This window comes from Puma concolor, chromosome B1, assembly GCF_028749965.1.
Source record: "Puma concolor isolate L17-30 chromosome B1, mPumCon1.1.hap2, whole genome shotgun sequence".
Taxonomy (NCBI): Eukaryota; Metazoa; Chordata; class Mammalia; order Carnivora; family Felidae; genus Puma; species Puma concolor.
Genome location: NC_141670.1, coordinates 127420052 through 127436154, shown reverse-complemented (window position 1 = coordinate 127436154; position 16103 = coordinate 127420052). Strand labels below are relative to the sequence as shown.

Genomic DNA, 16103 nt, shown 5'->3' with positions numbered 1-16103 from the left:
ATTGGCATTTAGTTTATGTAATTGAAATGGACACCTATTCTGTGTGTAAAAGTCAATTATGGTGTTTGATGGAGAGTTCAGTGTATGATTATAAAACCTACATTCTACTGCTATGTTCACTATTTACCGCCGGAGATAGCCCTGTAGAAAATACTCTAATATATTTTAGGACTTCCATTATGTGAGTTTAGAGTACATTATTGTAATTAAGCATTTTCTAACAAAAATTATTTGCTGGTAGTTAAAACCTGACGTAACTAGTAGAAGTTAGAACATGACATAACTAGAACTCCTGATCATAAAGAGAGTGCTAGACACTCAGGCAGCACACAGTTTATATGTGCATATCACATGCCCGACATCTTCTCTGCTAGAAACCTATGCAAGGCAATGGGAAAAATTATGAATCTGTTATACATACATACACAGACAAAATAATTTTCATGGCAGAGTTATTTTTCTATAAAGATAAATAATTGTAAACAACTGTAATGTTCAACAATAGGAAACGGGTAAATGTATGTTCATGTGACTGACATCTAGGCAGCCATTAAAACATGGTGCTCTAGAAGTCTATTTAATAATACATGAATATTTGAACATCACGTTTTAAGTAAAAAATATATTTATATCCCTTACTTAAAAAATCTTATCTATGCATAAAAATACCAGTAGTATGCATATCAATCTTTTTAAAAGCTATTTCTGGATGACAAGATGACAGGATTATTGGCATTTTCTTCTCTGACCTTTTCTGTGTTTCCTAAATTTTCTATAACAGATATATATTTGCCATCTCAAAATGATACTAACAAAAATAAATATATACAACACACTCAAAAATGAAATACTCGTTAGATGTATACGTTTTGCTATAAACTTCTGGTGAGCCTAATCTATGAGCCTTGGACGACTTACTTTATGAGGCCATGAAAAGGACAAGCAGATGGCTGATAGGTTGTGTTTCAGTTAGTGTTCCAAAAAGCAACTTAACCTGCTCAGCTTTACAAAACCCAGTGTCATGGAATTGTCAGTGTAAACTGCTTACTAGCATACTGGCAAGCCAATATTTGGGGTTATAGTATCCATATACTGCTCTGGTAGGATTTTAATGAGAAACAAATAATGATAAGCTTCTAGAGAAAAAAAAAAAAGGAATGTGAAAGCCCTAGACTTATACCCTCATTTTACAGACAAGGATATGAGGGTTCCTAGCATCCTGGTCAAGTGGCCAACTGAAGGTCAGTTACTAGAACTAGTCCTAGAGCACAAGTCTCCTGACCCCTAGGGTCCAATGATGTTTTTTGAACTCAAAGTGCCTAAGTTCCATCTGTTTGATTCTTTCTAAAAACCATGTTCAGCTTGCATTTGTAGATATTGAAAGCATGTTATATATAGGGGAAGAGATCTGCATGTATATTAAACATCTATATAACACATAGAGAGACAGTCCATCATCATTAGTTATCTATGATTGCTACGTGCTGTGATGTGCCCCATTATCTTTTGCACTTTAAATACTGTTAATCAAGTTGTTCAGCCAGTTTAGAAAAAGACAAAAAGTAGGAATCCTTTCATTGTGACTGAAGAGAGGCAACTACCTACAATTTAACATAGCCATTATCTTGACGAGGAAATTAAATCTCAGAGTATCCAGAGGATTAAAAAATTGTATGTATCTGTCTTGGAATAAAAAGGAAAGATTTAAAGTGTCACAATATACAGCCTTTGGAGCCTCACGTGGTTTCTGTTTCTCCTAACTCCCCACAGCATGAGGACATCCATCCAAATGGCAGAATCTACACTAAGTACCACGAGCCAGATACCTGCCAAGGGCTGCCCCTCCTTTGCAGTCACCCAGACACGAAGGTCCCTGGAATGTCCTTTCACACTGACGCAGCCCTGAAAAGCTTCCTTAAGTTCCAAGTGGTGGTGAGACACAGGCATCTCATTTAAGAGGGGGCATACCCTCAAAATACTTCCTAGGGTTGTTTGGTTTCATCTGACACAATAAATCACCCAGAATGTGAGGACCTACTGTCTGCCCAACACTGTGAGAAATACATAAATACACAGAGCAGTCTCTTGGTCTATAGTGGAGCTTAACACACAGCTGGGGAGATGAAACTCCTCATAAAATGACTGGAAGACAACTGAGTGCTATACCGCAAAGAGATAAAAGCATCAGACGCTACAGCAAAATTGGGTGTGAAACTGTTGAGTATTTCTGGAGAAATATTAGGTCAGATTGGATATGAGCTGGACTAGAAAGGGCCAGAGAGCAGAAGGGAGGCTTCCCGAAGAAATCATTATGTTGAACTTGCTGTGTGGTTAGGATTAGGGCCACCGCATAGCAGTGCTCACCTTCGCTCTAACTACCTGCCCCCCCCCCCCCCCCCAGTGTGTAAAGCAAGTTCCAGGAAGTCAACATTGTTCTCTGATGTATCTGGGGAACAGGTCAGCCACAATTTACCTGACTAAGCCAAAGCCCACAGAATTGTCAGCAGGCTGACTTAACCATCTTCATCTCCAAACTCACTCTAGATCTGGGTGGTCCAGGGTATGGAGGAGGGGGGCACGCTTAGATGGGTGAGCATCTTCTGGCTCTGGTGCAGGCACTCAGGTGGATTTCCTTCACTTTTCCATAAGCTGACTGACCAAGGGCTAGGAATTTCCAAGTTTGGTCTTTCTATGCCTATCAGGGAAGCAGTTAAACCTCACTGCTGAAGCTGCAAGCTGGCAATAGGGATTGAAAATGGGTGATGGGCACTGAGGAGGGCACTTGTTGGGATGAGCACTGGGTGTAGTATGTAAGCAATGAATCACCGGAATCTGCTCCCGAAGTCAAGAGCACACTGTATACACCATATGTTAGCTAACTTGACAATAAATTATGTTAAAAAAAAAAAAAAAAAGAAAAGAGAAAGGGCCTCTCGCTTGATAGTTTAAATTAAAACGAGAAACTGTAGTTTGACATGGACTAGATTGAGACTCCACCAGCTCACTCACCGTAGACTATGACAGTTGCAGTCGTGCTTTTCCTCTTGGCAACAATGTTTTTGGCAACACAAGTATAGTTTGCAGTATCTGAGAGGCGGGCCTGCTTTATGATGAGGTTGTGATCAATAGTAATATAAAAATTCCGATCTTCAACGGGGTCAATTATGTCTTCATTTTTCAACCATTCCACCTAAAGATGCACAAGAGAAATAGGTAAGTACCCAGTACGGATCCCTCGATGGCTGTCTGTCCTAACCTGTGTTTTATAATTTGTATGACATTGCTCTGTGCTATGAACTTCAGCAATCCGGGAGGAAGTAACTTTCTGAGGTCATGTGAGGTATCACTCACCTGCCAAACATGCTGATTCTGTCTGTACTACATTATTCTCAAATGTCAATGAACCAGTTGGGAAATACAATGTTCAAATTGTTTTCACTTTGCCCCGCAGGCAAGAACAGGGAATGTGCACTGCCAAGTTCAGAACCCAATCAAAAATAATAGGCTAAGCATTTCAAACGGAACTCAAACCTTTTGCTATTTGATTTGTTTACTCTTGGCAACTAACTTGCTGCTTTTCACAAAAGAATGTAAAGACTATTAAAAAAGCTCAAAAGGCATCTTCGACATCATGTAGCTCTAATAAACCAACATTTGGATGATTTACGTGTAACCTTGCTGAAACATATGGATTGAATTTCCCCGAAAATGCACTTACTTTAAAATGGAGCAAACACATATTTGGAGATGCATTTAAGCCAAAATACTTGAGGAAGAAAAGGTTTTGTACCAACCTTCAATATAATCCAAAGAGCGTATACATCATACTCAAAGCTCTCCTTTTCTGTATCACTAACATCAAATCTTTGACTCATGGTTTGCTTCTGGGGAACCTGACCTAAGACATGACTGTTCAGAACTACTGGACTATTTTTTCCATGAAAATCACATCAGTTTAGCAAAAGCAATATTATGCTTACAGAATGAAAGAAGGGAGATATATCTGTATAAACTGTCCTTATTATGGAGGATGAACTATTTCTTGTTCTATAAATTGCTGCTGCTGCTGTTTTTGTTTTTTTCTATGCACAGGATTTTCCATAAAGCAAAACAACACTGATATTTGCCACCCTTAAACTTTTCTTTTGCATCCTTGTGGATATGGATACAAGTAATCTTTAGTGGTAGAGAGTCAATAGTGTTGCCATTTTCAAAATCTTAAAGAGTATCTCCAGCACCACAAGAGGTCTGGAAATTAATCTCTAAATCTGTCAGTGGGCTTGACTTTGCACAGCTCTAAATTACATCCAACAGAGGGACTCTAAAATAATGCTCCTCTAATCCTTAGGAAAGAGACCACAATTTAAAGGGAAAAACGTTTAAAAACCAACAACAATCCTGAAATAAACATTTGAGGATGTAGATAAGAGCAACTATTTGTGGTGATATAAATTTTGAAAGGGCAAAACCCTCTTGGTATTTATACTATGGTAGTGAGAAATAGAATCAAATCCATCTAAAACAGTGGAGTTTTAAAACATGCATTTTGTTTTCACATACAGAGACCACATTCAGTCAGGGCCATGCTTGGATATATCTGATCTGAACCTCACACTCTTCTTGACTCGGATTTTCTCAAAATCTGGCCCTATGTGTGTGGTAGTTTGAGCTCACTAGAAGTGCAAGAGGGAAGGTAGCAAAATTCATATAATTATTAATTATCATTGATCATTGAAAGCAGACATTAACTTTCTAATCTAATCTTTATCTATGCCATTCTAGAGAAAGCTTTCCACTTATAGAAGGCACTGTTGGGATCCCCTGAGTTGGTCTTGGATCCCTCCTGAGAGAGAGAGAGAGAGAGAGAGAGAGAGAGCGAGCATGCTCTTCATGCTTTTCTTCCAAGGACCCATAATTGCACTTTCTTTGAAAGATGGCTCTGACATTCGTGGACTCTGAAAGTGCCTAGGGGTTCACAGCACCCCCCTCCCCCACCCTGTCCCACAACCTCCACCTTAACCATTGTCTCACAGATGTGGAAATATGCTTTGTGTCCAATTGGGGTCAGAATCTGAGCTGCTACCTTCCAGAGTTCCCCTGTAAAATTAGGCTGAAGCTGTCCCCTTGAGATGTCGCCTGCCATCTCTATACACACTTACTGGGCTTCATTTTCTCTCCTGGTGGCTCCACCCAGCTATAAGGTTCTCTCTTCTATGAATGCCCCATTAAAAAAAAAAACAAAACCCTCTGCATTCAAATCTTGGTCTCATGGTTTGCTTCTGAAGATTCCAACTATTGTCACAGGAGAACCCATGACTGTTCAAAACTATGGTTTCTTCTGTTTAAATCACATCAGTTAACAACAGTGAGGTTAACCTGATCATAAGTGACATAAAGAGATCCCAAGGGACATTGCAAACTACTTGTATTTTTGCAAGTTTATTACATGGAAGAAAAAGAGCAATCTGCACAGTTGACAAGATCTAAGAAGACTTCTGTGATTACTGGGTAAACCATCTTTACCTGCAAATATATCACTCTGCATTTTTCTCAAGTCTCTTGCCAGTGCTGGAACAGTGAGTATGACCTGGGTTTTGATGACCCCTGAGGAACCCCAGACATACTGGAGAGGCCCCCAGGGCCCTGTGGAGGTTACTGCCTTCCTCCCCAACTCTGGATTTAACCAGAGAAGCTCTGCTTTGATCTGTTTTACTGTTTTCCATACTGGGCTCACTTGTAATGCCTAGTTTAAAGAAACAGAGAGTTCACTCTTGCTAGAAAATAGCTGTAGAAATGGAAAGGTGAGCCATGGGCTCCTCCGGCTTCTGGTAACTTGCCTACCCTCCTGTTCCCTACATTCCAGTACTCGCAGCTGCCACAATGTCCTGCTTTGAGACCACATCTCTACAGGAAGCTCAGGTCATCACCTCCGGCACTGGAATCCTCATGCTGTCCTGCACATCCCCATCTCCCACCCTGAAAAAATATCGACCCCCTATCACGCTGCTTTGCAATGCAGAAGCAAAATTCTCCAAAATTTCAAACTCTGTTTAGATTATTTTCTCTACTTTTCTCTAACTAAAACTTAGCTCTTTATGATGCTTCTGTTTTGCTTTTTTTTTTTTTTTTTCCTGCAGTTCTCTCAAGTGGTGGATGTTTGATTTCCTAAACCCAACACACACTGGGCCTGGGAATCAGAAAGTGCCCTCCTTGTTCTGCACTGTCTTTTCTAGACCATTCTCTCCAAACACCATTGCTTTGAATTTCATGCCATCAGATTATGTCACCCACCTTCTATATTTTTTGTGGTCATTTAAAGACCTCTGGGCTCACAGTCATTTTATGCAGCACAATTTTTCTGTCACAATTTCTAATGATTTTAATAACCACAAACACTTTCAACATTTTGGCCTCTCAATTACATGACCCTCCTTCCTGCCACAGTCTTGGTCTCTAAGACACCCACACTGATAGGCCAGAGACTTTCAATCCTGGTTTCACTGTAGAGTAATTTGGACATTCATAATATATCAATTTTACATCCAATCCAGAGAAATTAAATCTGACCCAGAGCAACTCTGATTCACTGGTCAAGACTGGTCTAGCATCTGTATTTTTGAGACTCCTCAAGGGGCTGTGATTTCCTGCTAGGGTTGAGGAATACCACTCTAGAAGATTGTCTTTCAGATGAAATCCCTGGACAAGAAGCACTCAGGTCACCTGGGAGGCTGACAGAAATGCAGAATCTCAGGTCTGCCTACCCAGACTTACTGAGTCAAAATGTGCATGTGAATAAGAAATTCAAGGATTTATATGCACATTAAAGTCAGAGAACCACTGGCCAGCTCTTGTCCTTACCACTGATTATTAACTGCAAGCCTTCTAAAACTCCAATGCAGTTTCTTTTACCATATTCTCCATCTTTCTGACTTATTCCCTCTCAGACTCCTATTTTGACAAACTTTCACTGGGCCCTACAACCTATCTTGGCTGTCATCCCTCTCACGTTCCCTCCTCTCTCTTCACCACTTTTAAATCGAACTGTTTACCTTATCAACAATCCCTTGCATTAGGAGCTCAGCTCCCCCACCCCTCTCCTTTTCTAAGGTGTTCACTTGGCCGCTCTTCCCGACACCACATTCACAGACTTGCAGAGGAATATGGCCGCGCACAGCCACATTGAGTGGGCTCATCTGAAATTCATGATGACAGAACTCAAATGGGCCCTTAATTCTGCCAAAAAATCGTACTATATTTTCATCATCTGTTCACTGTCCCATCCTCCTAGACAGCTATTTCACACCTTCTCCACTCTCTTTAAACACCACCTCCCTCTCTATCCTCACTTTCAGCTGATGACCACGATTTCTACTTCACTGAAAAAAGTGACAAGCACGAGACAGCTTCCACAGCTCCCACTACTCACCACCCCACCCCTGTTCTGCACCCTCTCTCTTGTTACTGGGTCAGCTCTCTGTGTCCCACCTGTCACCTCTCATTTGTACTGTGCCTTCCATTCCCTCGTGCCTGGTCAAGGGCAGGCCCCAGCAATTCTCCTCTCTGTCTCTTAAATCATTAATATTCCCTCTACAGGAGCCATCTCCATCAGCATACAGACATACACTTAGAACCCTCCCCACTCGTTTCTGCCTGGAGTCACCCCATGTCTTTGCTCACCTTACAAAACGCCTTGGAATACTTGCTTATAATCACTCGCTTCATTTCCTGTCCTCTTCCTCTCTGCTGTATCTATTCTAATGCGCATTCACCTCTACCATTTTGCAGGTACTACTCTCTTCAAAGTCACCAATTACTTTCATTTTGTTAGATACACTGGTGAGGTGACTCAGCAGCAGGTTTGACCCAACTGGTTTCTCCCTCTTCCTCACTTGCTTTCTTGGCCAGGGCACTTTTCCTGGTTTTTGTCTTATCTCACTCCATCCCTCAGAGCTTCCTGGAGCGAAGGTCTGTTCCCTTGTGGAGGCTCTGTCCTTGGACCCCTTCTTTTTTTCTGTCTTCTATCTATATTCACTTCCTTGGTGAGCTCATCCAGTCTCATGCAGAGGTCTTCTAAATTTATCTCCAGTCTAGACCCTGGCCTTGAACTCCAGACTCATATATCCAAATGACTTCTTTCAACTGCACTGGGTTGTCTAATAACAACCTCCTGAACTGCACTTCCAACCCTGCTCCTCCCACAGCCTTGCCCATCTTAGTTCATGTCAACTCTATCCTTCCAGTTACCTAAACAAAGCCTCAGACTTGGCCTTGACTCCTCTCTACCTCTCTCTTTGCCCACTGGAAGTCAGGGCAGTGTATCGGGATCTGACCACTTCTTGTCCCCTCACCACCACCCTCTTCCAGTTCAAGCCTTCATCATTTCCTTCTTGGATTACTGCAACAATTTCCTGTCTTATCTTTGCTTTCCTTCTTGGCCATCAACATTCGATATTCAACACAATAGAGTGAATGAGCCTGAAACCTTAAGTGGATCGTGCTACACCTCATCTCCAACCCTCCAAAGGCTCCTATCTTGCTTGCTGTCAAAACCAAAGTTCTTATAAAGACCCACTAGGCCCAGCATCACCAGGACCCCTGACCCCTCTGAGATCACCTTGTGCACTTTCTCTCTCTCTCAGCTCTGTAGCACGCTGGCTCCTCTGCTTGTCCTCATGCACATCAGTGGTACTCCTGCTTTGGGAATTTTGAGTCTGCTTGTGAATCTGCTTGAAATCACCTTTCCCTTCCCCGGGTATCTGCATAATATGTTCCCTTCTCTTATTTAGTTCTTCAGATGTCACTCTCTCAGTGAGTCATTTCCTGATCAACATTTTTAAAAAAAATTTTAATGTTTATTTTTGAGAGAGAGAGAGAAAGAGAGACCGAGAGATACCACAGAGAGAGATATAGTGTGAGTAGGGGTGGGGGGGAGAGGGACAGAGAGAGAAGGAGACACAGAACTTGAAGCAGGTTCCAGGCTCTGAGCTGTCAGCACAGAGCCTGATGCAGGGCTTGAACTCAGACTGTGAGATCATGACCTGAGCCAAAGTTGGACACTTAACCGATGGAGCCACCCAGGTGCCTCTCCTGATCAACTTTTAAAACTGCAACATCTCTCTCTGTCTATACTCCCAATCTCTCACCCTCTTTTCTTTATTTTCTCCATGGCACTTCTCACCATTTCATACAGTCTCTATTTCATGTAGCAGTTGTCTCCTCCACCAGAACTTAAGTTCCACAAATTTTAATCTGATTTTTGATCACTGTTACATTCCTGTGGCCTTAAATGATATATAGTGGGTGCTTAGTTGCTATTTGCTGAATGTATGAACAACACTAACACATGTAGTGGGATCAAGTCTGTTGTATACAGTTTTAGATCTCTATAGAGTGGAGAAACTAATCTTAAATATATTCAATGAGTGCCATTAAATTTTTTAAGTTTATTTATTTTTATTTATTTATTTAGAGAGAGAGTGTGAGTGAGAAGGGGAGGGGCAGAGGGAGAGGGAGAGAGAGAATTCCAAGCAAGCTCCACACCGTTAGTGCAGAGCCTGAAGTGGGGCTTGAACTCATGAACCATGAGATCACAGCCTGGGCCAAAATCAAGAGTTGGACACTCAACTGACTGAGCCACCCAGACACCCATAAATGAGTGTTATTTTAAACATCCCTTCTAAGTAAGTTCTGTAGGGATTAAGAACACACGTTTCTCTTTCCTAAGGTGAAATCCTACAGAGCTGTGCTGGCCTCCAAGCGAACTCACTGGAGAAGTCCTAAGATAGAAGAAGACCTCTAGAATTATGCTAGGAGACCCCCGATGTCTCACTGTCGTTTATGAGTCTGGAAGTGTCCGGTGGCCAGTATGTTTTAACTAAAGTATCTTTGAAAGTAGCATGCTCCTCTAATCCACATTACACCTGTATGTCTGTTGCAGAATTAAAAAAGGGTGTTTGAGGAATTATTGCATACCTTCATCTAGGTGATCAGAGTAAACCTGAGCCTAAAATACAACTTCCCAAGAACTTTAATTTTCAATGAACAAAAGGTAGTAGGCACCTTGTTTTTTCTCAAATGCATTCCACAAACACTGAGTACCGATGTACTAGGCATGGTGGCAAGTGCTGGGGGATAAAGGGACAAGTCAGATAAGTGTTTGCAATGTCTGAGAATAATTCTGTTTATCATGAAAGAGGCTGTCTGAGTCAGGAAGATACATCAATTAAATCTTTATAAATATACCTTTATATTAGCAAAATATATCCTTCTCATGAAGTGTCTCCAGAAGCCACCACCGCCAGATAAAGTGACGGTCTTCATCTGCAGTGATTTCACAGTGAGCCTCCTTACATAAACTGTATGTGAAATCCCAAGAAACAGTACAGAATCTCTGGTTGTGCTGAATTTTATTGTATTGAATAGTAATTAATTATATTGTTGCAATGCTATTTATCTGTAAGCTAATCTTGGTTAATTGGGAGTCAGTACTTGGGTCTGGCCTCTGAATTCTGTTCCTGTCTTGCTCATTTCAAAGTTTCTTGTTGATTTCACTCTGAGATGTGGCTTCCTCCCACCCCTCCCATTTAGCAAACCATTTGATTTATACATGGGAGAAGTCTTTCTGAGTTAGAAGTTATTTTTAGCTATGTATAAAACATTCAAGAAGAGAGAAAAATAGGTTGTAGTTCAGAAAACAATAAAAGGCTTTGCCCATAAACCATAACTTGTCTTCAGGGCTGCAGTGAGGCAAAGTAGTGTTTCTGTCCTTGTGACTCAGTAACTGCAGTCTTTTCAATAATTTGGGGCACATTTGAAGTCATCGACTCAAGGGTTTACAAAGAAATGGGAATTTATTAACAGGTAATAAAAATAGTTACAAGGCAATGTTAGGATGTCCTATTTGCATATTCTGTTGTTATGTTTCGTGTTGATTAATGCCATTGTGTGCGATTGAAAATCTTACTTTAAGAAGCAGTTTCTAAAGTACCAGCTGAGAGGGTTGCTCTCAAACCAGACTGTGTGGGTTCAAAATTGAACTGTCACTTCGTGTCTCTCTTAAGTTTCTTACCTTAGATGTGCCTCAGGGTCCTCATTTACAAGATGAGGATAATCCTTGAATGCATTCCACAAGGTTTATAAAGATCAAATGAGTTAATAGGGGCACCTGGGTGGCTCAGTTGGTTAGGCGTTCCACTCTGGATTTCAGCCCAGGTCATGATCCCATGGTTCGCGAGATCCAGCCCATGTCAGGCTCTGTGCTGACAACATGGGGAGCCTGCTTGGAATTATCTCTCTCCCCCTCTCTACCCCTCCCCTGCTCGCGCACTCGCACATGCTCGCTCACTTTCTCTCAAAATAAATAAATAAACTTAAAAAATGAGTTAATTACACAAATTACCTAGTGTCTGACGTACGGTAAATTCTTAAATTATTATTAATATCAATTAAGGGTATACTTAAAGGAGATAGGACAAAACTCAAACTTTTCTAAAATAACAGCAGAGAAATGGTGTAAATTTAAAAACAAAAAAGAAAATATCTTCATGTCTGAATTCCTTTAGCTTTTTCTGACATTTTCTTTTTTATTGAGACAAAGTCAACTTACCATTAGATTACATCTCTTTAAGACTGTACTAGAAATATATAAATGATTAAGTATTAAATTGGCCAATCTAGTTTGTATGCTAAACCTAAATACATATTTCCATTTAAACCTTGTGAATCCATAACTCTAGAGATGTCATTAGCATGCATGTGCTTTAGAGAAAGTATAACATGGCATTTTAATCAGTCTGTGCAACTAGTATTTTCTAATTCTTTTAGATTAAAAACAAATCATCACACTGCATTAATGTTTTAAAGGTATAACAAGAACAGATTTTTGATAAAAGAAATTTTACCAAGATTAATTTGAGAAATACTCATTACTGTATTTAGTAATAAGGTATAAATCACAGGCAATTTATATATTACTTTTACCTAGACCCAGACCATCCACATGTTTATAGTTTTGGTTTTTCCTTTAAGTTTCCCAGTGCTGTTTCCCTGCTACTTCAAGTTAGTCATCATCACTCATTCTTTTTTTTTTAACATTCAAAATGTATGTCATTTGTTTTCAAGCCACAGTAACAGCTCAATATAGTACACGATATACAGAGAAAAGACAAAGAATAGTTTAACATCGGCTTTATGAAATTAAGTGGCTCCAGATAGTCAACTAGGTTGGTTTCAAGTTTTTGTCTTAAATATTAATATTCTAAAAAAGTAAACTGATTCTTACAGAGTCTAAGGAAATAAATGATTTTTTAGGCAAATGTTTATTTTATATGAACAATTTGGCCCTCGCAACGTGAAAAGAATTTCACACATGTCGACTTAATGAAATAGGCTTTTTTGGCAACACTCTTATTTTTTCTCAGCACCCCATGATATTCATTCTATCCTCTCTTTTTAGTGATAGGATACGTTCTTGTTTTTGCTATCTGGACCTGTAAAGCCCCCAAATTTGAGTACGCGCTGAGAAATTCCAAGGTATCTATTTGTGTGTGTGTGTGTGTGTGTGTGTGTGTGTGTGTGTGTGTTTGTGTGTGTGTGCGTGTGTGAGACATGATGAATGGAAACACCCGAGTTACTCCAGGATCTGGGCCCGGATTGGCCTCTCACTGGTGCTCTACAGGGAAACAGTGTGATCACAGAAAAGAGCCATCAGACCTAACCTCTCTATCATCGCTACCCTGCTCACTCTTCTGGGACCAAACACAGGTTCACTTTCAAAGCTAACACTGGGACTGGATGTAGTTTGATTTCAGGGGCATCAGGAAAGCATCCTTGCTCTCACCCAAACTTTTGGCAGTGTCTTGAAATGTCTTTAGGAAAGCTAGTTTGTAATCCCACCGTTAGAAGTTTCTTTTTACATGCAAATGACCTGAGAAATAACACGTTGATCTAAACCATATAAAGTATTACAAAACTTGGCATATAAAACAAGAGAAAACTCTTTTCAGTTCAGATAAAGAAGAGTTTGAAGGCACGTGGATTTCAAACTGGAATTCAAGTAACCAGCAATATGCAAAATTTTCTATGGGGGTACACAAACAAAAACATGTTTAAGGGGATCTGTGTTTGTATCTTTTTTAAAAAAAGTTTATTTGAGAGAGAGGGCAGGGGAGAGGGAGAGGGGGGAGAGGGGCAGAGAAAAGGGAGAGAGAGAGAGGGAATCCCAAGCAGGCTCTGCACTGTCAGTGCAGAGCCCAATGTGGGGCTGGAACTCATGGACTATGAGATTATCACCTGAGCAGAAACCAAGAGTTGGACATTTAACCAACTCGGCCACCCAAGCGGCCCTGTATTTGTATCTTTAACTTCCATATGCACTCCGTCCTGATACTCATAGTGCTGAAAACTTGTCTTCTGCTTTTCAAACCGAAGTCATCTCTTGCATCCCAATCTTACCATGATACATTGTTAGGGGTGTAAAAGCCTCCAGGGTGGCACAAGTTAGGTGCAAACTAGTTGGGAACATTAGTGTGGTATTTGAGAGAGTAAGGGACTAAAATCACAGGGTAACAAATCCGTTTGCAAATCAGGTAATCACGACTCTTGGCATTCATCAAAATTGAAGGAAGGAGGACCTAATATGCCAGCTAATGGGTCACTGAACCTAATAGCTGATAATAGAACACTATCTGATTTAGTGTCTTTACTAGTTTAAAAGACTTTTGCAAATTAAGATTCAAGTTTAATAAACAAAAGGAACATCTGGTACAAAACGAAAGATCCTTTAAAATATTTTTAACGTGCACATTTTTACCCAACTGCATTCCATCAAATTCCATCCTTTTTTTTTTTTTTTTAAATTTTTTTTTTCAACGTTTATTTATTTTTGGGGCAGAGAGAGACAGAGCATGAACGGGGGAGGGGCAGAGAGAGAGGGAGACACAGAATCGGAAACAGGCTCCAGGCTCTGAGCCATCAGCCCAGAGCCTGACGCGGGGCTCGAACTCCCGGACCGCGAGCTCGTGACCTGGCTGAAGTCGGACGCTTAACCGACTGCGCCACCCAGGCGCCCCTCAAATTCCATCCTAATGACACATTCTATGTGCACGCATCCATATGCCGTGACTCACCTGTGTTAAACCTAACTGAACACGCTGGGGTTTATTATTTTTTTAGGCAACATGGTCTGTGGCAAGGATGTTGAACAAAGTGAGATAGTTCTGTAAAGAGCAATCTTCATATTGTGAGATCTTGTCAACATTCAACCAAGAAAAGAGAAACAAAAATAAGGTCATCTTACTCTAGGGAAAAATGTTAGCAAACAGGAAAACATGCAAGTTTCCCAGAAGGTGTTTGTATCACTTGCAAGACTATTCCCAACTCTGCCTTGCTGAATCCTGTGCTCAGAAGTGGCACTCACTGGTCACTTTTTCCACCTCTTTGACTTTTTGAGGCCCTAGGTCATCAACATGTTACTCAATATTTTTGTGATCTTCCTTAATTTAAGCAGATGTCTTCCTTCCTTCCTTCCTTCCTTCCTTCCTTCCTTCCTTCCTTCCTTCCTTCCTTTTTTAATAGGCCGAATAGACCCAAAGATAGAAACTCCTCTCAAAGCTCTTCCTTTTTCCTATCAGGTCACCCACAAACATGCACATGTCTTCAGTCCATCCTGAAAACAAGCCAACAATGAAATTACTCTAGGACATACCTGCTTTTCCCAGCTATTCTTCCACATTCTCTTTCCCTTTGTGGCTAAACTGTCTTCAGATCTTCATCTGCCCACCGACCCTTCACTTTAGTGCTGTCTGGATTCACGCTTAGCGCCCCAACTGCATTTTCAGAGGCAACCAGCAGCCCCCCTAACTTCCCAGTCCGACAGCACTTTTTCCCTCTGCTACTTTCATGCTACGTAATTATCTGTTCTTTCTCAAACCTCTTTCCCGGGTCCCTTTATTTCATCCACTATGTTTCACATAGTCCTCCGCAGGGTTCTCTCTTTCATTTTCCTCCTTTTAATTTTATGGTAGTGGTTCTCAACTTTGTGCATCAGAATCACCCGGGGAGGTTTTAAGATCTGCTTGTATCTGGGCCCCACCTGCAGAGATTCTGACTGAACTGGGCTTATGAGGGGCCCAGGCATTGGTGTTTCTCCGAGCTCCTCAGGTGATGTTAATGTGCAGCCAGTTTGCAAACAACTGGCCTATATATACACTGGTGATCGCATTCATTCTCATGGCTGTTCACTCAAAAATCAATCCCTTCATTCCCAGTTTTTGGTAAGCTCCATTCATATTTTCAATGGCTTTCTTGATAACTCCATCTGAATGCTCAACAAATATGAAAAACAAAACATGTGCTGAATTGATCTCAGTATCACCTCACATCATCTATAAACTTGGTCCTCCTGTTTTCTTTTCAAATATGGAGCCATTATCCTCTCAATCCTAAACTCGAAGCTTACAGTAATCCTCATAGCTTTCTTCAAAACCATTCTATGAAGTTATGGACGTTACGTAAAATGGCTTTCAAACCTGGCCCCTCTTCTATGTCCCTAAACGTAAGTACTGTGATGTTATTTTAATTCCAACAATTTTTACTAAAAAGTTAATCTTAAAAATAATAGCTTCAATTAAAATGTTCTCCACTGTGTCATTGTTTCCAGGTTAAAATCCAAACTTGATATGAAATCTTTTACAAGCTGTCCTCAATTACTGCTCTAGCTTCACCTTCATCACTTAGTACCACTCTGTAGTCATACTGAACTTCCTAAAGGTTCCTTAGCATGTGAGCGTCATTAACGTGGCCACTCACTGTATTTTCTGTCACTCTACCCAGAATGCTTTTCTCCTCCTTTTCTGCTGAGAGAACTTTACTCATTCTTCAATATTCACCTCAGAAGACACTTTCATTCTGAAGCCCGTTTTGTCTGTCTTCCTTTAGTGTGCACTTGTAGCAATCTTTTCAAACCATCTGTCATACTGTACTGTAATAATCTGTGTAAAGTTTGTGCCTGGGAGTTCTTGAGAGCACGATTACTCATGTGTATATGATATCTCCAATACTGATCAATACTGATACATTTTGAACACCTCTGAATATATATGTTT

The 16103-nt window shown here is 40.6% G+C and overlaps 1 protein-coding gene across 3 annotated transcripts in view; it reads right to left on the bottom strand.

Moving 5' to 3' along the window:
* UNC5C (unc-5 netrin receptor C) overlaps window positions 1-16103 on the bottom strand; it is a 362171-nt gene that overhangs the window by 74366 nt on the left and 271702 nt on the right. For all 3 annotated transcript variants that reach the window (XM_086704535.1, XM_025921473.2, XM_086704537.1), the window contains exon 5: window positions 3010-3190. In XM_086704535.1, the coding sequence (XP_086560661.1) occupies window positions 3010-3190 (181 nt within the window). The remainder of the gene's footprint in view (window positions 1-3009; window positions 3191-16103) is intronic.